We start from the raw sequence: 23,216 nt of genomic DNA, 5'->3' as shown, positions 1-23,216 counted from the left end.
ATATATATATATATATATATATATATATATATATATATATATATATATATATATATATATATATATATATATATATAATGATATCATTTTGAATTAGTTTTTCACGTATATAATTTTTTTTTATAATTTTGTCTTCATTATGATAGCGTTGGGATAATTATTAGTGTTTCCATTAGTTTAAATGGTGTTTTTGTAATTATAAAATGTGTTTAATTTTTTTATTTTTTTTGCCTAAAAGTCTAAAGTTATTTAGGTTTTTTTTACCTTTCTTATCTTATTTAAATGCCTCCATAATAATGCAACGTCATAAAAATTTATTTGTTTTAGTTTATATACTTTTAGTTGTTAGTACTTTCCAAAAATCCGTTGTAGTCTAGTTGGTCAGGATATTCGGCTCTCACCCGAAAGACCCGGGTTCAAGTCCCGGCAACGGAATTTTCATATTTTGCACACTATTTTATTTCTTTAAACGATACACTCTAAAAACTCTATCATGATATTCATCACAAGATTTTCTCAACATTACAATGTAAAGTGAAGGAAACTGTTATAAAATTGTTTGAATCACATAAAATCCAACTGCATGCTGGTAGGCATCAAACATGAACTAGTTCATCATGACTCCAGTGTTCCATTTGAGTGCTCCTCACCTGCAAAATTGGAGGTTCCATTTGGCAACCGGTTCATGCTGTTTGTAGAATAATTTGAAGATGGTGAGTGTGCAGAAAGAGGACTGCTTCGTGAATACCGGTTCTGAGCAACTGTGCTGCTCCTTGTTACTTTCAGACGAGCCTTCCTACCCTGAATGAAGCATGCAAGCATTTCCATGATAGGAAAATGACACATGTGAAAAAACTTTCAAGTGAGGAATAACCAAGTTTTAATTCGGGTACATAGATTAACTGATAAAAGCTGTTCTTTTTAGTTTCTGATTACTCTAAAAAGCTGAAATAAATGAATGGAAAACTAAAACATAAGAGGAAAAATTTCATTGTAGAAGATAAAAGAATAACCTTCCCCATGCACTTCTCCAAATGAGGAGCAAATCTCCCAGCCATGATAGATCGACCACAATTCATGCACTGAAATATTTCATTTGCAACAGGAGGATGGGTTTGTCCGAATATGTCAACCACATACTTGCCATTTGCTTCATTACTATTACTAGGATCAGCCACCCTAACCCTGGCTTGTGCTGACAGCTTCAATTCTTCATCTTCTTCTTCCAAATTAGAATCAAGTCCAAGCCTTGCCACTCTGTGACACTCTGATGCCACATCAACTATGATGGAATCAAGGAGATCCAAGAAAAAGTGAGATGAAAGCTGCAAAACATCCCAATATAAGCAAATAATCATAAGTATGTATATAATTGAAAAACACATGTATTACTTTAAATGATTCAATTCACTGAGACATGAGTAACTACTTGAGGCTCATGCATGTGAGAGTTAATCCACAATAAAAAGAAATACAAGTATTCTACTAAGACTAGTATCTAACTCCATTTAGTGTATTTGTTTTTTGTAAGGAAACAAATAAGGGAAGAGTGGCATTTATGAATTCCTCCATCCTTATTCTAAAAGAAAGATATTATATAAGAAACAAGGGTTCAATGTTGATGACACACTTCATGCATATCATCGAACCATCTTTCTCTGGAAAAGAAAACAAAAAAACAATTGTTGAATTTTGAAGGGAATTCTGATGCACAAGGTCAGAAACCATGCTCTGCAGCACAATGTAACAAACATGAAACAATTTAATGAATTCACAATTCTTCTTGCTTTATTAGACTATTGCTCTCATCTACATATATAACACCAGTTGTTTTTTGAATCCAAAGTTCTTTCTTTCATTCAATTATTGATCTTAATGTCATCTTCATCTTCCTCTTCATTGTTGATCATAACCACAAAGGAAAATGCACCATTCTTGGGTATATTATCTTTCAACATTACATTTTTAGCAGTTAATTTAGAGGGGAAATAAAGAACAGGAAAAGAACATCGAACGCAAAGTCATAGATATATTAATTAGTTAATGAAAGACAAATGGAGTTTAACCATCAACATTTTCTCTTTTGAAAGGGATTCCGAAATTTATAACTACTAGTACAATCCCAAATCTTTTTAGGAGAATGTAAACTGAAAGTTGAAATGTACTCAAACAAAAGTTAGTTGGACAGCCAAATGTGCTAGGAATTTGAATCAAAATCTATTATTTAATTATTGCTGCCACCATAAAGCACGTTTAATCAGAACTGAAGAACACACCTGGGAATGTGGCGACAAGTCTTCCTCCTTAGGAACAGACATGAGTCTTGAACAAGGCTTTTTGATCCTAATTTACACCAATTACTGGTGAAAGTCAAAGAACTACAAAATCGTTGAGGAAGTATAAAATGAATAAGACAAGAACTAAAGAGCCAAAATAATAACAAAACGAAACAACATTACAACTGCGTGACATTGTACATGGTTAAGAAGGCATGGTTTGGTCATGAAACAGAGTGACAAAAATTTCATAGTGTAAAGTTAAACCAGCAGACTCTCCGAAAATAATATTCATGATGGAAATAAGAAAGTTCAACCGGTTAAAAGAAAAAGTTGTGATTTCAGGAACCATATTGAATGTATTATGTGGATATAATCAATGAGGATAAAAAAACGAAACAAGGATCACTCCAAGTAATTAGAGTGTCAAGTGATTGACAATTTGTATCCAAATTTACAATAAGAAGATAGTCATAAACTTTCATCATCATTCTAAGTGTCTACACACACAAAAGATGGTGGAGGATATAATTCAACACTGACTACAAAATACAGTTTAACCATAACCCTGTAACATGTTTATCATATACATTCTACATCCTTTGTCTCAATTTCAGCCAAGGTCTCTGTATTATCCTTTTCCCCTTTCATTATTCAGAGGTAGAATGACCTATCAATTTTCAGTTTCACATAAATATTCATTCACAAACATAAAATCCACATATCTTGAAATTCTCCTGAATCAAATAATTTTAGTTTGGATCTAACTCAATTCTACAAGATGATATTGAATTTTAATTTGACAATATTACTAGTTGATATTGAATTTTAAACATTCCCTTTTATGAACATTCGGAATATAATGCTTGTAGGACTGGACAAGTATAGATTATCTGTTAAGAGGTGGTCTGATAGGCTCAACAACAATTGCTTTGACAAACTCTTATATCATCTTAGAATTTAAATTTAAGTATAATTTATCCTTTCAAAAAGGTTTCGGAAGTGAGTGTTAACCTCCACTTACATTAATTTGTGTATATCATTAATGTGGAATCTCTAACACTGATCTCCTGTTCAACATAATAAACAAGATAAAAAAAAGAGCAACTTAATCATTCTCAACCTAAACTTCAACAATGACAAATGGAGAAACATCTTGCAATCTCTCTGATCCAATGTAATTTCAATTCACTTAATATATTCCATTTTTTTTCAATTTCCTTATGGGGCAGAAAGAGGCCAGCTATTTCAATATCCCAGCTAGACAGATTTTTCTTTCACTGCAAATACATGAAAGAACATATCCTCCACTTTTAATCTCTGATATCTAGTTCAAACCCTACACACACACACACACTCACAATTTTAACATCTAAATCATAAATCGGCCCTTGCTTCTTGACATGGAGGTGACAATTACTCTACAACAACCAAAGTGATGCATAATTGATCATAACAACAATTGAAAAGAGAAAAACCAATTACCCTCATAGAAAAGATAACTAACTGACACAAATCTCCGCCAAAGTGTTTCCAAAATCCAGAGGACAATTATACATTCAAGAAATTTCCAGAAACCCATTAAAAGGAAATGGTTAAGTGAACTGAAAAAAGTATAAAAGATTTCAAAGAAACAAAAGGGAAGAGCGTAACTAGAACAGAGAGAAAAAAAGAATAGAGCTTGTTGTGGCAGATGAAGCAAAGTTTGAACCTTTAAGATCGTGAGAGAGAGAGAGAGAGAGAGATCACGAGGAATCGTCAAAAGGAGAAGAAGCGAGGGCTAATGGTGATTCACAGTGCCAACCCCTCAACTGGGGCACTCAATGGGTACAATTCCCAAAGGTCAAAAAGTTTTGGGCTAGAAAATAAATTTTAAAAGTATATTATATATTTAGTCCCTCAAATATTATTATTTGTTCCGCTTGTCTGTGACGGTGGATGTTTTTGTCACTGAAAAAAAAAATTTAAATAAAAAGTTAACAAACTTACTTTTTTTTTAAATTCACCATTTTTTCTGACAATCTAAATATTTCACTGTTTATTGTAATTTTTTCATCTAATTACTCTTTTCACTCCGTTGTTTTCTTTCTCACATCCTTAGTGAAATTATATAAACAATGTTTATCTTTTTAAATCCGAAATATTCCTCAGCTTAAAGGGAGAATAATTCCTTTAGTTTGTAAATACTTATAAAATAATTTAACAGAAAAAGTGGTATAAGTGAGATGAGATATGAATATTTTATTATTAAATCATAAATGTTAAAACTTGTTTGTTTCTCATGAGTTTGTTCTATTTTGATAATAGTTTAGTTGAATGTTATTAAATGCGATGAATGAATGGATGATAATAATTGAAAATGATATGAGATAAAAATGTATATATGAATGGAATGTGTGAATGATTTGGTGTGGTATCGTATGAGACATGTTTTTAATAGATATTTAAGTCACATTGAAATCGGAACTTTGAAGTAGGTGATCTTAATCTATTTACATTTATTTACATAAGAAAATATACAGTAAGAGCTGAAGGAGGTTTCTATGATCTAATTTGTAGTATAAAATATTAATAGGTGATAAAGATTTTCCTTATTATATGAGTGAATTAAGTTCTCCCTAATGTAATTGTTGTAACAATAACTTAGTGATTTAGTGTAAATATTTGAGTTTAATTGAACGCATGAGTCTTTGAGTCTTTCGAGAATATAGTCAAATGTTTTACTGAGTGATATTTATTAAAATAAATAAATTAGATTTAAATATATAAAATTGATATATGTATAATTGCATGAATAATTCTAGCTTATTATAATTTTTTGTGTTTTATTGTTTATCTAATTATGATCATGTAAAACATGTAAGGATGTTGTAGAAAAGAAAACTTATTAATGATAAGCTGAAAATAGAGAAAGGAAAATTATATTTTTGTAGTATTATTTTTCTTTTCTTGAATAACTTCATATGTATATATTATATATTATTTCTTACGAAGATAGAAACTTTATTTTCAATTTCTTTAAGAAAGATTTTAAATATACATGTATAAATTGTAGCTATTGACATATATTTTGTTAATGTCTAATAGAAATGTGACTTAAAAAAGAATGTTACACTTTCATCATATATTTTTGGTAAGAAAAGATACAAGATTAAATTTCTTTGCAGACAAAAATGTATATCAATTATGACACATTATATGTTTTACTTATAGTTATTAAATAATGAATATTTCTAAATGTATTTTACCAATGCTTAGTAATTAATTTGAAAAGTTTTCTACCATTCAAAAAGGGTGGTTACTCAGTATAATACTCTTAAAATGTAATTATAAAATCAGTTTAATTTTATAAATTATTTTGGTGAGAGTAATGAGAAAAAAAAAAGAAAATTAATTATGATCATCATATGGTTGCAATTGAAAATGATAATGATGAATTTTTTTTTATCATTTTAACATTTTCTTTCTAAAACCAAGAGCACATAGGAGTGAATTTAATAGATAAGAAAGTAACAATAACTTATTTAGGTCAATATTATGAATGTTTTATTTTTTTATTGATAAAAAATATATAAAATGGAAAATATTTGAGATTTTTTAAACCTTTTACAAAAATAGTTTTAAGTACGGTTTAAATAGAAAAATAAGCTTAAAAATACAAAAAAAAAATGTAACTAATTAGTCTAAAACAAGACTTCAACGTTTCACATTCAATGCCATATAATATAAAAAAGTCAACTTTAAAAATGATCCGTAGTATTTTTGTAAATAGATGTTCAATTTAGATGTCAAAGTTTATACTTTTCCAATGTCATATACTCATTAGACATTAAGATTCTCAATTTTCAATTCACATGGAGTAAATTTCATGAAAATGTTTGGTGTGAAGGTGAAAATATACTCACACATGAAGTCGAATATTTTAGTTTTAGACGTCGAAGAACTATAAGACTTCAGATTATCACTTTATAGACGTTATATGTTAGTCAATTCATTAAAAATTTGGACAAGATTGTGAAAATTTATTCACTTTATCTTTGTATCGCAAAACCTTCTTCTTTACTCAAGCCCTTGGACAAAGCTTTTGATGACCAACACATGTAAGTTTCATTCATTTTACACAAATGCACATGTACTCTTTGAAGCATAGGTAGTTCTCCTTTCTCCCTCATTAGCAACAACACTTTACTTCGGCAGTGAAGTCACCTTCAAGAAGGTTAGATTTCATTTTGGGTTTTTAATGAACTTTTGTTTTTATTTTCATATTTTATAGGTTATAAATTGGTTGAACTTGTCGGTATTGTTGATATTGGTAATGCTGAACTTGTTTGTTATTCATACACCATATACATTCAAACTTAGGATAAAACTGAGAGTATTTTCAAAGAACTCTGAATGACCTGAAAATTTGTTCAAAGCACCAAACAATCATGAGAAACCCCCACAAAAAATTTAGAACAAAATTCAAAGTCTAAGTATGTGAAACGATTTTGCAAAGTTAGAAAAACTTAAAATAAATTGATGAAAAAGAGAAAATGACATTTTTTTGAAAATATAGAAGGAATAATCAGTTACGTGAGCTGTCACAACCTTGAAAATTATTTTCTAATCTAAATTGAGATATAATAAAGCCAAATCTGTCAACTGAAGTAAAAGTTATGGTTGTGTAAAGATTTGTAACATCTTACTTTCCAGTTAATTTTTTAAACTACAGACCCAAAATAAGGACATGATATTTTCCCCTAAAGCAGGGGTTTCACGGAAGGGTAAAAAAAATTCAACCAAAAATAATAACTTTAACTATCAAAACCAAAAATCACTAGTAAATAGTTTGTATACACTACTTGTTAAGAAGTAGACTTTAAGCTTAACTCGACCCCACAAAATTGGCTTGTAAGTTGAAATTTGCATCCACTTATATATTATAAAATGACCTTATTTCTAGAATGTGGGAATTCCAACACTATTATTGTAACACTACTACTAACATACATAATAAGATTCATAGAATGACAACTTTTTTTTCATTCTATGAGTGATGGTGCATACAAATATGTGTTAGCCACATTCTAATTGCTTTTACTTGTGATAACTTTAGTTTGTAATTTTTATTAGTTCATACAAATTTGAAAATGAGTTTTGAATATATGAAATGTCAAAAACTACATTTGTTGGTTTTATGTTTTTTAGGTTTGGTAAAACTATAAAATTGAATAATTTATTAAAAAAACAAAGAAGGATGTTTGAAAATACATTTTTGAAATTCATTTGACATCATAATTGATCAATTTCCAATGTCAATTAACATCTGAAAAATGTCAATTTTCAACTTCAATTAACATTTAAAAATATCAATATTAAATGTCAATTAATATCGTTTTTACCTTCCTATGTTGATTAACCTCTCCTAATATAATATCAGTGTTTTTTCATACATTAAAGTCCAACATAACATATATCATTCCCTTTTTTTTATAATAGCATCTACAATAAAAACAAGTTAAAAAATACATACTAAATTGAATATTACATTCTTTCATTTTCTATCATTTTAATAAATCTCCATAAAACTTGTGTTAAAAAGTAAACTTAATCCTAACTTAATTCCAGAAAACTGGTAAAATGTGGTTTAAAATGTCCAATAAATAATAAATATCGACTTAAGCATAATTCAACCGTATAAAATTGATTTGTAAAATGAAGTTTTCACTCACTTATATATTATAAATTAATCTTATTTCTAAAACATGAAACTTCCAACAATTTGTTTAATGGAACTATTAAAACCTCGTTATCTAGACCGCAATGTGAAAGACTTTTTGGTGTCCATACTAGGCTAGTTATATTCTTAAATTCTGCGAAAGAATTTATATGTATAGTCCTATAAGATTGGCAAAACGGGCAATTTCCCCTGTTAACACTAGTGTAGAAAGGTTTTAGACGTCAGATATTTTAGGCTTTTAACGTCACCACTAGAACCATACGGGTGACGTTAATGGGACGTCGGTTTTTTGTAGGGGCGATGTCGGTTTTTTTAGGGGCGACGTCGATATAGACGTCTGTTCAGTTAAAAGCTTGACGTCTACAAAGACATCCGACAATGCGCTAATCGACGTCTAATCTTACCTTAGACGTTGGTCTGTAAAACTTGGGACGTCTATAAAGTCGTCAAACATTGCATTAACCAACGTCTTTGGGACATCATAGACGTCGGTTTGTATATTAACCGACGTCTATGAAATGATCGTTGTGTTTTGGTGCGGTTTTTGTCGTGTCTTGGAGTAGCGTAGTAGCACCTCCTTCCTTTGTTAATTTCTTCCTAAGAAAAAGTTGAGTCTTTTGGACTTCTCATGGTATTTCAACCCAAAGACAAACTTGGATAGTTGCCTAGATCCATTCCGACCGCCACTGAAAAAGAATACGGTGAGAATACACAGTAATATATATATTAGATTGTAAATATTTTTAAATTTCAGTTAATTAATTAACATCTCTAATAAAATAAATTAAAATAATTACTATCTTACATATTAAATTATTATATTATAATTAATAACTACAATTTAATAACTCTTAATAAATTAAATTATATTATTATTTTACATTTATATTATTTACATAATATAATACATAAAAATTAATTTATAAATTATTTTTTATTTCAATTTCTATTTTTATAAACAAGACAGTCTTTGAAACATGTGGTTTTTATTAAAATCAATTTATTATATATATACATTATTTTATTAAGTTAGTTGTACAATAAAAATAAAAATTAAATTATTTTTTAATATTGAGTAACAAATTTTTATAATATATTTTTTATTTATATTTGTAAGCATATTTAAATTTCTTCCCATAATTCACTATTTCAATTTTAAATTGTTATTTCTATTTGACACGCATAGTTTAGCACGAGAACTACTAAATCTAGATAAAATTGTAGTTCCTAAAAGTGAAAATGTAAAAGATATGTAATATAATTTCCATTCATTCAATCCTAGCTCCATGTCATTTTTAATCTTAATTTAAAAAAAATTAAAATCATTTTTCTCCTATTTTTCATTGCAAGAATTTTCTTGGAACACAAACAAATATATTTTTTGTTTGTGTCGGTGACTTGATAACAAGAAAATAGAGGGAAAAAAAATGTGATTGTAAATGTATGGACATAAGTAGGTCAGTGGTCCTTCTCTTCCTCATTGGTATTCTCACGGTTGGCACATAGTTAATTCATTTTACTTTTAAAATACTAACTTAATTCTTGTTTTTAATATTCATTGTTTTTATTTAAATATATATTGATAAAATTACTCTTTTATTTAGAGAGATATCATTGTTAAGAAATCAAGAAAATGACAATGATGTACACAGATTTAGGTCCTTTCATTTGTGGCACTAAGGGTAAACACGTACGCAGGGAAAATTGCAGCTTGAATAATAAGAAAAAAATTAATTTGTCCATTTTTTTTTTGTAAGTATATTATTTTTTGTGAGTTTTAAGACCAACTTAATTACCTAGTTTGATTTTAAGTTATAATGTTAGAGTTCAAACTCAAGAATGTTGCTTTGCTTGTTTTTAGTGAGTTAAAATTAAAATTATAATATTATCTATCTATTCTTATGAAAAGAAAAAAACCTAATCAACATCATTGTGTATTAATTAATATTTTGGATTAAATATGTTTTTAGTTCTTATATTTTGGAGCGATTTTGGTTTTAGTTCCTCTCTCAAACTACAGTACAATTTAGTCCTTTAACTTTAGAAAACTCTGGTTTTAGTCCTTTTTATCAAATTTTTTAACTTTATTTGCTATTTTAAACGCGTTTCTCAGTTAACATTGAAGCAAAAATGTGTAAAACAGTGTAAACAATCCAAATGCTATAATGAAACGTGCTTGAAACAGCAAATAAAGTTAAAAAAATTTGGTAAAAATGACTAAAATCAGAGTTTTCTAAAATTGAAGGACTAAATTGTACCTTAGTTTGAAAGAGGGACTAAAACCAAAATCGCCCCAAAGTATAGGGACTAAAAACATATTTAACCTTAATATTTTTTTGTGCACTAGGTATACCCCTTAATTAACCATTTCAAACTATTTCTTTTTATCTTTATCTAGATACTTTCTAATAGTCTATAGATTTCAATAAACATATTTTAATGATAATGTTTTTAAAATTAATCATTGTAAATACTATCGAGAGAGAAGGATAGACATAATAATAAATAATATACCTTATGTAATTGACGAGCTAAAATACTAGCTAAAATACCTTATGTAATTTTATAATTCATATATTATTTGTTAAAAAATATTATATATGTAGTTTTGTAATGCTTATTTTACATATAGTTTGAATCCTTCGTTAATATACTTGTGATTTAAGAAACTCGTAGTTAGCTTAATCATGAACGCTATATATGAAATAATTTAAAAACACTAATTTGATGTTTAAGCTATACAATTATAATTAAAATTAAGAAACAAAGAAAAAGGATCATGAGAAAGATTTCAACATTATTTAGCAAGTTTTTGAAAAACCTGATTTTTTTTTTTTTTTTATGAAAAGTGTCTTTTTACACGTCTAGTTTGATAATTTCCTTTAAAGGATATTTTATTAGTTATTAAAAAGAAAATTTATATTTGTAAAGAAAAGTATAATAGTGAATGTAAAATGTATGTAAAAGTTTATTATAACGTTAAAATAATAGTTCCTATTTATTAAAAATAAGTTCAATAGCATAAATCAAAACCAATTTCATATAATTAACATATAATGATATTTTTCTAAATATAACAGATTTAAGGGATAAATTCCAAGATATATTTTGATGCAAACAACATAGGTTAATCCTTAAATAGATATTAGCATCTCAAAAAGAATAGTTTCTGTAACATGTTGTAGTACACTAAATATAATAAACCAACAAATTACTTGTTTTATTACATGCAAAAACTTCAGTGGTAAGAAGCAGAAGACAGAAAAAAAAAGTGAAAACAACAAAGAAACCATGGTCCACCCTGCTTCTGCAGCTACCAATTAGCTATCACCAACTGCAACTGTACCATAAAATATTCTCCAACACTACAAAAATCAAGAGATGAAAAGCTGTTGATGAATTACAAACCAACAAATTATAAGATAGGAAAAAACAATATCCAGAAAGAAACCAGAAGAAAAAGAGTGAATGAGAAGGTTTGGTGCCAGCCACGAGTGTGTTAGAAGTAAATTTTAAACCTAACTCGCTCAGACACTATGTTAAAAGTGGATTTTTACTTCTAACTCAGATACTATGTTAGAAATGGATTTTTAACTCTAACTCAATTTTATAAAACAGACTTATAAAACGAGATTTGCGCACGTTTATATACTATAAATTAGTTTTATCTCTAATCGACGTGAGACGTTCTCGACTTTCATGAGAACGTGACAATTTGATGCACTTTGAAACAGTCAAATGTTTCAAACCTCCATTCAAAAACTTTCCACAGAAGATATAAAGTTCTATATATCAAGAAAATATTATAAACCATAATTATTATTATTATCACCATTTGGTTTTTCTACCCTTATTGCTATGACCTCTTACCCTAACACCTCTTTCAGCCCTGAACAAGAAGATGAGGTTCAATTCTCTAGTGATAAAAACTTTGCCCTACATGGAAAGATCTTGCTTCTGGTTTTTCTCTCTGCCTTCGTTCTTCTCTTCATCTTGGTCCTGATGATTCCCTGGCTGAGAAAACGAAGGGGTTCTCGTGATTCAGGAACAGAAGAAGATTCCAATATTGAGGGCCAGAACAACCCTTCTACTCCTTCACACAACTGCTTCAGAAGAAGAAGAAAAGAAGATGTTACAGTACTGTGCCAACATGTAACACAAGAAAATTAATTGCTTCAATTCCTTCAGAATATACTGTGTAATTTTTGGATATATGATTCAGTACTTGTTGTTGGGTTATGTTGGTAATTACCTGTGTTGTCAGTGACATAACACCTTATGATATACACACATGGAGCTAAACATATCAGCATCTTTTTGCTGTATTTACTTTTTACACCTTGTGATGTTGGAGAAACCTAGGTTGTTTATGCATAGCTGGGTAGTTAACTCGGTTTAGCAGTTATCTGTTATAGTATTGTATTCAATTCTGTTGTTCCTTCAATTATGCTCTTTTCTATTTTCTGTTGATTTTTCTTCTGGGAGTCACTGTTGCAATGTACATACACTTTTCTTACATTGTTTATGGGAGAAGAAAAAAACAGGAACTTTGTTTAAGGAAGAAGAAAAAACAGAAGCGAAAGATACCTAACATTCTTGTTTCAGTTAACTTCTTTTGTTTTTCTAGATATATTTTTCTTTACCAAAATATATAATTTTAGTCTAATGAAACTACAATATGATTAAACATAAAGACGGTGAAAATTTAGTCTATTGAAACTATAAATCAGATATTTAAAAATTGTTATTTATTTTATCTTTTTAGATAGAAAAAAACATTGACAATTTTATATGTTTTTAAACTTGATAAATAATCCGTTCTTAAATATATTAAATTATTATAAGATAGTCGGAGATTTTACATAATTTCTTAAAAATAATTTTGGAATTTGAGTCTTTTGAACAAATAATTTCTGGTAGCTGGTAACTTTATTAAAATTAGTATTTTTTTTCTCCCCTTACGATTTATATTTACTAAACACTAGAACATTTCAAGACTAGTAAAATTTTTGGCCATCTTAAAATAACACCAATTTCGATTAATGGTAAAAAAGTATGTTAAAATAGGTCCAATATCATTTACTATCTAAATAACTTACCAAAATAAAGAGGAAAATAAATTAAATATTCTTATAAGAATTTACTATCTAACTCACATAATCATAATTTAATAGAAAAAGGGTAATACTTGAAAATGTTTAAAATTTACTTAATGAAAATCGTAGCTTAAATCTTAAAAACCATTTACTCTTATAGGATTACTTAGTTATATGTATATACATTTACATGCTATTATATATATATATATATATATATATATATATATATATATATATATATATATATATATATATATATAAATTTAGATCAATATATGTTGGAAATCCCTCATCGACTAGATATAAGGTCAAAATTAGAGTTGTCAAAACGGGTAACCCGGCTCGACCCGGCCCGATCCACCACAGGTTGGTCACTTAGTGAGCCAACCCAACCCAGCTCATTTATTAGCGAGCCAGAAAAACTTGAACCCGGTTCGACCCACCACGGGTTAGTGGGTAAACGGATTGGTTCACTAGCTCATTTAATTACATTTTTTTAAAATAATAAAAAATACAAATTTTCTGTAATTTAAATTTAAACAATTTTCACTCCCAAAAAATTATGTTAAAGACAATTCAAAATAATAATAAAAAGTACAATATAATCCAAATGTTATTCAAAAACAAACACACAAATCATACAAATAAGTTTCTTATATTCATCATTTTTTGTTCTTGTTGTAACCCTTGACCCTTGTTCTTGTTGTCTCCAAATTCATTAATAAAAATTTTCCTAATATCAGAACAATTCCGACAATCAATAAAAAAATATTAGTAATAAAAAAAAGAGAATCAGTACTCAACAACATCAACAAAAATTTAATAGTTTAATCTGTAACATAATTTCTCAAATTCAAAGATATCAAAAAGAGCTTGTTCAAATAATGTATACTCAAATTATTTAAATAAAATGAACAAAATCTGATACAAGCATGTTAGAACATGAAAAAATCATTTTATGTCTTCAAATCTCCCAGAACAAAAAACAAATTCGCAAACCCCCTATTTTTGTCATTATAGGGTTTTTGAAAAAAAAAAGAAAGAGAAGTGAGAAAACAAAAATGTGGAGAAAAGTGAAGAAAAAAGGAAGGGTGTTTTACCTGCTCCTTGAAGGATTTTAGTGAAGTGAGGGTGAGAGCACCGTCAAATGAGAGCAAGTACCATGAGAGTGATTTGTGAGAGCAGAGGTTACTTTTTTGGTATACACAGTGAGTGAAGAAAGTATTTTATTTTTTTAGGATTTCATAAATAAAATAATAAATTAAAAAAGTAAAATTAGGTAGGTGGGTTGGTGGGCCAACCCGGCTCACCACGGGTTTAACCCGCATGAGCCGAGTCTAAATGAGCCGGGTTGAAATCTGACCCGCATATAAGTGGGTTGTATTTTTCAAACCCAACCCGGCCCAAACCCGTGACGGGCCGGGTTGGCTCGCGGGTTGTGACCCATTTTGACGGTTCTAGTCAAAATATAATATATAAGTGAGGTGCAAAGCTGGTTTTGTAGGATTGAGTTAGGCTGAATCCTAATCCCACATCAAATAGAGATAAGAGAAAATTATAATATACAAGTGAGGTGCAAACCTTACCTTATAAACTGGTTTTGTAGTGTTAAGTTAGTCTTAACTCACTTCTAATAATATATTTACTTACGATAATGTACTTTGAGAAGAAAAAAAAATATTAGCTAAGCATACTATAAGAGCTAAACTAATATAATGACAATAACTTCAAAAACAAAATTCGTACAATACTTTAAATAATATGAGAAAAAATATATTAAAAAATTAATAATGGATGAAGGATTGAGTTAGACTTAACCCACCTTCTAATAATATATTTACTTCCGATAATGTACTTTGAGAAAGAAAAAAAATATTAGCTAAGTAAACTATAAGAACTAAACTAATATAATGACAATAACTTCAAGTTTAAATAATATGATCGAAAAAATATTAAAAAATTGATAATGGATGAAGGAAATGTAGACGAAGAAGATGAATATGGATAAAGAGGATGAATGTGGATGAAGGAAATGAAGAGAGAAATGTGATGAAAGAGATGAGGGAAAAAAATAAAAGAATATGTGTGTGGATGAAAAAAAAATGAATGTGAATGAAAGAGAGAGAGTGAAAAGATTTATGAATATAAATGAAAAAGAAGAGTGTGATAAAATATATATAGAAAATGAGAAAAGAAAACTATAATTAAACTTTAGACTCAAAATAATTTATTATTTATATTCGTTGTGAAGAATACACATAAATTAAAAATACATAATTTAATAAAGTTAGCGTATGTTAAATCCAGCTTAATCATATTCAATTTTAGTACTTACTTTTTTTAGTATTCCATAAGTTGATGTCAATTTATTTAATTTTAATATTTACTTTAGTTAATATTTCCAAAAGATACTATCTAATATTTTTAATATTTATTTTTATTAGTGTTTGAATTTTAACTTAAATAAATATAAATATTAAAAGCAAATATTTTAATATTGGTCAAAATCGATATTAATTTTATTTAATTTTAATATTTATTTTAGTTATAACGTCTCTAGATAGTAATAGAGATACTTAGTTAATAAAAAAGTTTAAAAGTGATTTTATGTTTTTTTAACTTTCTTATATTTAAAAATTAACTTAACATCATTTAATCGACTCTAATAATGTTGTAACTTAATCGACTCTAATAATATTGTAATTTAATCGACTCTAATAATATTGTAAATTAATCTAATTTCACTGTATAATATTTAAAAAAATTGAATTAATCATAATAAAAATTTCAATTTTACAAAACTGAACTTATATAAATTAATAACTCATTATCAGAATTATAATTTTTATTTATAACTTCTATTTTTCTCTTTCTCTTCAATTCCATTTTATGTTAAATAAGTTAAATCATGGATTCAGGATTCACTCTGTAGTTTTTAGATTGATTGATAGATATGCTTTTGTAAAAGTTTTTAACACTAATAGTATTTTCATACATTTAATTGCATTTTTTGTTCATCTTACTGTTCATTTCATATTTCTTTTGTTATAAAAATTGTTGTACTAATTTTAAGTACAGCTTCTTACAGCAATTTTAGCTGTGCAAATCCTAATAGTGAAAACGAAGTTTCTTATAAAATAATTGAAAAGAACAATGAAACTCGTAAAACAAAAAAAATAATAATTTAGTACAGTTTAATATAGTTTAATAAAATAAAAAATAGTTCAATTTATTTAAATTAATTTTTAATTTAGTTTAAATCAATTATTTTTTTATTTCATTGTAATTTTTAACAATGCAATTCAATTAATTTTACCCACTCTTATTATTTTATGTCAATAACACAATTACTAGAAAGTGACAAAACAAGTGCAGACAACCTCTCGTATGGATTAGGACTTTACTTTCAAAATTGATATTTTTCTTAGTTTTTAAAGGAACTAAATCTGAAATGTATGAACGGAAAGTAGTTTTATTCTTTTTGTTTCTCTCACAAAATTATAATATAGTTTGTTTTTGTTCTTCAAAGTGTTATTTGAAAAGAAATAGTTGTAATGCAATGATGGAAGATTGGTGAGTCCAATAACACTCACATGATAGTTATAGTGTATATGGTAATGATGTGAATGGTTGGATGGGAATGGAGGTCCTTCATTTGGAAAGAAAACGGGTTGGTTGTTCTTAGCTTAATTAGCTATAGACAACAAGTACTGTTAGATAAGTTTCATAATCGAAGTGATGTAATCGACATAGGACTAAGGATGATGATATATAGACAATATTTTTTGACAATATTTGAACATCATCATCTGTGTCATTGTGTGATTGATTCAAATGACACAATGACACTACCATGGACCAATCACATAATAAAATGTATGATGATGTTCAAATGTTGTAAAAAAAATGTTGTCTAAGTATCTTTATCCTAGTACTAATGGTTGTACTCAGACACATTGAAAAGATAGATACTCATCCATGCTGCTAAGAAGACAAGGCAGAAAATTGCCCTGTATGCATTGATTGTCAACATACACTACAAGCATCAGTCAGTTAGAAAACTGACAAATTTCCTAGTGCCTTGTATGCTTCATATCAGAAAATAACACTGCCCAACAATATGGAGGTGAGGGGAACCGTAAGGTTGTCATCAAGCTCTGTGCTGATAGGAAGGGACTCTACAAATGCTGTGCCAACAGACACTAACAGAAAACCAAGAACCAATTTCCAGCTTCCATCAATATACCCAAATGAGGAAAAATACCACATATACCTGCAAAACACTAACTGTTAACTAGGATCCGGGTTACCACTTAAGGGCAAAAGAAAACAAACACAACATAATCCAACTGAAAGTTACGCAATAGAAGTTAAGAATCCAGCAGATGCCATTGCAATTGAACCGGCATATGACTTGTTCTTGTTGTAAGGTATCTTTACACCACCAAATCTCCTTCCAACAATATCAGCCATGCCTGAAACAAAATATTAAGAAAAAAAATCAGATACACTACTTGTAAGGAGCAACAGAATGAAGTTTCTCTGCTCCTGATAGTGATGTAGAGGTGATTTTTTCTTTCTTTCCTAATTTGATATTTTTAAAAGAACACCTGGTGGCAACATTACCATCTCCTGCACACAGATTACATATTGCAGCAATGGAGATAGGCGAAGTTCTCCAGTATATTATGGATGCCAAAGTAATAGTCGTAGCATAATACAGTGGTCCTTTAAGAAGTTCCCTGGTGCAAAAGAAGAACTGTGAAGGACATCTCACAACCCAAACATATTTGGCATGGTTATAATTTATAGCATTACTCAAATCTAGCTTTTTTATATACCGTAATAAACAGTCAAATATATTCATTTTGTTTGGTTTAGATGATCAGTATCAGCTTAACAACTTGACCATATGACAAATACTTTTCTAGGCAGAGGAACTAAATGTAGAATGAGCCAAGTTTTAATTGTTTCCAGATTCAAATATTTCTCACTGGGACTCAAGAGTTGCAACCTGTAATCTCCAAATCTACTCATTGATTTCACTGTGGCCACATCTTTCACTATTCCAAGTCCAATAACAAGCATCCGAATTATATTCACTCCCGGAATTAAAGCAGCAAGGAACGAAGCCCTATTCTCAGTACTGTAATGAGTTAAGAAAGGTCATTCAATAAGAGAAATTGCAACAGAGCTCTGAACAGGCTCCATGATTCATACATTATAGAATTACCTGAACAGTGGCCAGCAGAGCATGAACACCAGCCCAATGCTTATATGTACAAGTTTCCTATTTAATTTCTAAACATTAAAAGTAGTTTATGAGAATTCTGCTAAAGAAAACAAGATACATAAGAAACACAGCAACTCAGCATCTATTTTTAAATCACAAAATAAAATTCAAAACAATCTTCAAAAGACAGCATAGCAAATGAAAATCAAACAAACTACTGCACAACTCATTGACTGTAAATGCACAGGACATCAGTCTTAAAGAGAAAAAGCAAGATAATAATAAAGCATTTTTCTTCAAAAATTACCACGGTCGAAGGGGATAACAACACCCTTTGGAACAGTAAATCGTATACAAATCCTTGATCTATCAGTCCCTATACTAAAGAAACAATTAAGTCCTTGGCCTATTCTTCTGTGGAGTAATCAACACGGTTAACAAAAGCATAGGCTGAGAGCACTAAAGCAACAGTCAAAAAGAATAGGTCGAGGACTTACATAGGTGCTTCTTTAGTGTAGGCACATACATGATATGATTGACATGTCTCAAAATTGGTGACAAAAATGAGGTCTTAGAGGAGTAGCCATTTCCAACATACAATAATAATTTAAACTTTTCCCAGTGCTAATATTCTTTGTGATCTCTAAATTTCTTCTGCTTCAATAAAAAAAATCCCACTTTTCATCCACTTCATAAAACCATTAACTTAAAAATTAAACTTAGTTTCTCCCAATTCAAAAACATAGAAAACAACCCACTAAAGCAGTCGCATAACAAAAACAGTCATTTCCACACGTCAACACTAAATTGACCCAAAATTCAAAAGCCCAGCATCATTTTGTTCAACTTAACCCTACCCCAGAAAAAAAAAAGCAATCTTCTGACCCACCTGGTCGAATATGTCACGTTTTGCTGTCTCTTGCCACAGTCTGAGAAAGGACAAGGCGACAATGGCGGAAATGGCAGTGGCGTAGATGTCAGAGACAAGAGGGTCGTGGTGCAGCATGGTGGATCGCGGAGGGGAAGTGAGAGAGAAGAAGGAGGAGGAGGAAGTGAAGAGGGAAGTGGGTTTGAGTTTGAAAAGAAAAGGGGAAGAAGGAGAAAGGAAAGTAAGTCTCGTGGTAGTTGGTTGGAGAGGAGGGCCAGAAAGATAAGCGATTCGGTCAATCATTTGGACTGTGGTGCTCCTAAACATGACGCAACAGGGAAACATCATGAGAGCGTGGTGAGATGGATTTCTTGTGAAACCCCCAAACACCATTGATTTTTCCACCATTTTAAGGCCTCATTTCAACTCTGCTACTTCAACGAACTAATAACGGCTACACATTAATTAAATATTAGTTAGCTAAATCTTATTCTAATACTTTTTACAGAATATAAAAATATGTTGATCAAAAGTAGTTAAACGCATTCATTCTCAATTTCACATCATTTTTTTAACGTGACATTTTGACACTGTCAATACATGTATAACACTAGTATTTCTTTTTAGTTTACAAGGTATCTGATGTTAAGTAACACTCTAAAATTTGCATATTTCGCAATCAAAACTCTTACTTTTACTAATTTTATTCAAGATGTTTATTATTTTCCTTAGCTAATTCTTAAGTGTCTCCATAGGATATAAATTATAACGTGAAAAAAGATACAAGAGATCATAGTCATGTTATCTATAAATATATCAAGAATGTTGTTTCAATTAGTAACACTAAATACTCCTATTATTATTTTTGGATTTGAAGAATTGTAATTTTTACTTAAATTTGTGATACTTAAATCTAGTGTCTATTTTCAAGATTACATTATCATTCTTGAATAATTTTGTTTAACTATTAATAATCTATATCCAACCTATGTATTCATCTTTTTTCTTTATCAACAGGATTGATGGTTCCTATTATAAAACATTGATACGTTTCGTTAAAGTTATCAAATTAATACTATTCTACAAGGCAATTTCAATATTGTAAAGTTAGTAGTTAAGAAAGTAAGAAAGTAGATAAGGTTAAAGTAACCCTGAGCCGTTTCCTAACAAATACGAAATTGGTTTTCAATATTTGACTCTTATGAATGTTATGCAATGCTCAAGAATAAAAGTGAGAAATTATGCTAATGAAATTAATGTTTGAATAATGTTTGAGTATCAAATAGGCAACTTAAAAACAAATAGGCTAATTCCACAACTTTCCAAGATAGATTTATCATCGATTATCCATATATCATTGTTCAATGATTATTGTTCAAGTTTCAAATTAATTAAAGTAAATTCTTAATTAACTTAAGGACAATACAATTAACCAAAGTAGATTCTCAATCAAATGCAAGGCCTTTCTAGATTATTCACAATGAATTCAACCAAAGTACATTCTCAATCAAATCCTATTGTGTTTAATCATGTTCATTCTTAAATCTCCTGATCAAATTAAAAGATAATTAATCAAAGTACATTCTCAATTAATTATTATTGAAGTTATTACCACCAGTCAAAGTACATTCTCAATTAGTAGCAAGAACACGTTTAATCATATGAAAGCTCCTAAATTCAATCAAAGTAAATTATCAATCAAACCTAGAAACCCTTGAACTCATATGATTAATATGCATGTAGATTCAAACACTTTATGATGCAAAAATCATTGCTTTTAATGTGATTGAGAGATGAAAGACGTCGAAGAAAGATAACTCAAATCAATAACAAAAAAAAAACAATTCATTAATTTAACTTAACTTCATAGTCCATAATAAAATTATAATGGAATAGCTCTAGAAGCTTAGTCCTCCATAAATGTAGTAGAATACATGGTAAAATAAAAGTGAGAGGAGTGGTGGATAATTGCTTCCAAGTAGAGGAGTCTAAGTGAATGAGTTCTGATTTTTGTTTCTCCTGAGTCTCTTTATACAGAGCTTGGACTTTGAATATTTTATTGATAAAACTTTTTATCTTATATCTTTTAAATAATTAAAAGATTTAGATAAGTATAAAAATATTTAGAAGATTTTTTTGTTGATATTTCTAGATTTAATTAATTATCTTTAAAATATCAACTGAATTGTCTTCTAAATTTCATTTACACCATTCTTAATCTTCTAAAACTACATAGAATAAGTTCTTTAAAAAGCTTTTTGAAATTTTGGAAGTTTTCTTGGAATGCAATCAAACAAGAATAAGAACATTGTAAAAGATAAGGGATAGAGAGATTAACACAGTTGTTTATACTGGTTCGGCCCATTGCCCACGTCCAATCTTCCTTCAATCAACCTTAGATGAAGGGATCCACTATATTCATAAAGTTCTACAAGCAAGACATACACAGAACAATCCTCTCAAGTGTAATATCATTTCTAACTTAATATCAACTATAGTACAAACCCAGAAAGATCACCCACTTTTTGTCACCCTTAGAGCAATCCCATCTCTAAGTCCTAGAACTTCCCCAAGTCCTCTTCCTGGCTACAACAACAGGAACACAATCAACCTTGATTGTAGATGAACATTGATATAGAATAATACACCTCAACGTGCAGAATGATCAGTCATATGACAACACTATGTTCTTGCAAGAATCTTTATGTATTTCCTTCCAATGAATCAATATTGATTCTCGAAGAAATTCATGATGCTCCTGCAATTAAAATCTCAACAAACAAATCAGTTATGACAAATTAAGTTCATAGAAATCTATTGAGGCAATGAGCAATGCATCTATTTATAGGTTTCTCAACTCTGACGCATTTTAATTGATTAGACATTTTATGTAATCGGTTAAGCTTTTTCTTCAACTTTAACACTTTTACATATGCACAGGATTTAACAGATTAAATGTGCATGCAATCGATTAAACATATTATACAAGCCACAACATTCAAAATATGACCATTATTGACAGTTATGGCTTTTGAAGAAAGAAGCTTTCACATATAACACATTTTAACCGATTAGGAAAATAACATAATCGGTTAAGTACCATACTTAAGCAATTTTGAAAACCTTTTCCATTTAAAATACCTTAATGCACTCAACAATCAAGTATTGGCACAACGTGTTTTAATCGATTATCCAACTAGTGTAATCAGTTAAAACATAGTTGTTTTGCCTCTGTTATGCAAATGCTGAAATATGATGAAATCTAACAGATTATACAAATATAGTGATAGATTATTTAATGTAGATATGCAATGTGCAAAGTGTTTCAATCTATGATTGATTTATAATCAATGAATCCATATACCAAATAGTTCAAGGATAAACACAGATATAATCAAGCAACTATTTTTCCATTTTGTTGTGCAAGAAACTATAAAACATTTCTTTTGTTATCATAAAAAACTGATATGTGAGATATGAGTTCAGTTGTACATAGTTCTCCCTATTAACAAAAAATAATTTATGCAATTAAAAATCACATTTTAAGCCTTTTTAGTTCCCAAACCCGATAAAATTAATTATCACAAATCTTATTCAAATCAATCATTTAAGCACAATTATTCCACTAAAATTTTGAAATTGAATCTAAAATGTGGACATAAATATGCACTCGTGATACACCCAACTTAATAAAGTGTTCTTTTCATCAATTTCTATTATTTTTTTCAACTTTACTATTCAATTAAAATTGTCTTACAAGGTGTCACTTACACTAGTCTTGTCTCATGTACAGAATCAAAGGAAAAATTCTACTTTTATCTGAAAATGTAACCTTATTTCTTTTTCTTGATTTACATGCATAAATCTCTACAAGCATATTACTTATCAAAGTCTCACAATCGATTTTTATTTGAAACCAAATAATGAAACAACTTACCTTAATGAGTGACTCACTCTATACTTGTTGTGCAACTATTCATTTTGTATTATACTAACTTGAAAACACCACTTTATATTC

The 23,216-nt window shown here is 28.9% G+C and overlaps 3 protein-coding genes and 1 non-coding gene across 6 annotated transcripts; 2 read left to right on the top strand and 2 right to left on the bottom strand.

Moving 5' to 3' along the window:
* Positions 1 to 362: 362 nt before the first annotated feature.
* On the top strand, positions 363 to 435 carry TRNAE-CUC. Its single transcript has one exon. It is a non-coding gene; the product is annotated as a tRNA-Glu (tRNA).
* Positions 436 to 443: 8 nt separating this feature from the next.
* Positions 444 to 4,136, bottom strand: LOC106752666 (ataxin-7-like protein 3). 3 transcript variants are annotated; one of them, XM_014634398.2, is made up of 4 exons: positions 3,988 to 4,136; positions 2,277 to 2,378; positions 1,014 to 1,325; positions 444 to 801 (listed from the first exon to the last, which is right to left on the bottom strand). In XM_014634398.2, the coding sequence occupies exons 2-4, from the start codon at positions 2,316 to 2,318 to the stop codon at positions 616 to 618; spliced, it is 540 nt and encodes a 179-aa protein (XP_014489884.1). In that variant the 5' UTR covers positions 2,319 to 2,378; positions 3,988 to 4,136; the 3' UTR covers positions 444 to 615. The 3 variants fall into 3 exon arrangements, with proteins under 3 accessions (XP_014489884.1, XP_014489885.1, XP_022632930.1); XM_014634399.2 differs by having other exon boundaries at positions 2,277 to 2,343; positions 3,988 to 4,124; XM_022777209.1 differs by lacking the exon at positions 3,988 to 4,136 and adding an exon at positions 3,762 to 3,883.
* Positions 4,137 to 11,836: 7,700 nt separating this feature from the next.
* On the top strand, positions 11,837 to 12,570 carry LOC106752669. Its single transcript, XM_014634402.2, has one exon. It carries the CDS (start codon positions 11,857 to 11,859, stop codon positions 12,166 to 12,168), a length of 312 nt encoding a protein of 103 aa, XP_014489888.1. The 5' UTR covers positions 11,837 to 11,856; the 3' UTR covers positions 12,169 to 12,570.
* Positions 12,571 to 17,053: 4,483 nt separating this feature from the next.
* LOC106752668 (probable phytol kinase 2, chloroplastic) lies at positions 17,054 to 19,621 on the bottom strand. Its single transcript, XM_014634401.2, has 6 exons — positions 19,220 to 19,621; positions 18,331 to 18,398; positions 18,112 to 18,243; positions 17,724 to 17,839; positions 17,458 to 17,572; positions 17,054 to 17,370 (listed from the first exon to the last, which is right to left on the bottom strand). The coding sequence occupies exons 1-6, from the start codon at positions 19,604 to 19,606 to the stop codon at positions 17,193 to 17,195; spliced, it is 996 nt and encodes a 331-aa protein (XP_014489887.2). The 5' UTR covers positions 19,607 to 19,621; the 3' UTR covers positions 17,054 to 17,192.
* Positions 19,622 to 23,216: the final 3,595 nt, after the last annotated feature.

This window comes from Vigna radiata, unplaced genomic scaffold, assembly GCF_000741045.1.
Source record: "Vigna radiata var. radiata cultivar VC1973A unplaced genomic scaffold, Vradiata_ver6 scaffold_486, whole genome shotgun sequence".
Taxonomy (NCBI): Eukaryota; Viridiplantae; Streptophyta; class Magnoliopsida; order Fabales; family Fabaceae; genus Vigna; species Vigna radiata.
Note: the sequence above shows the minus strand (reverse complement) of the source record. Positions and strands in the feature narration are given on the sequence as shown.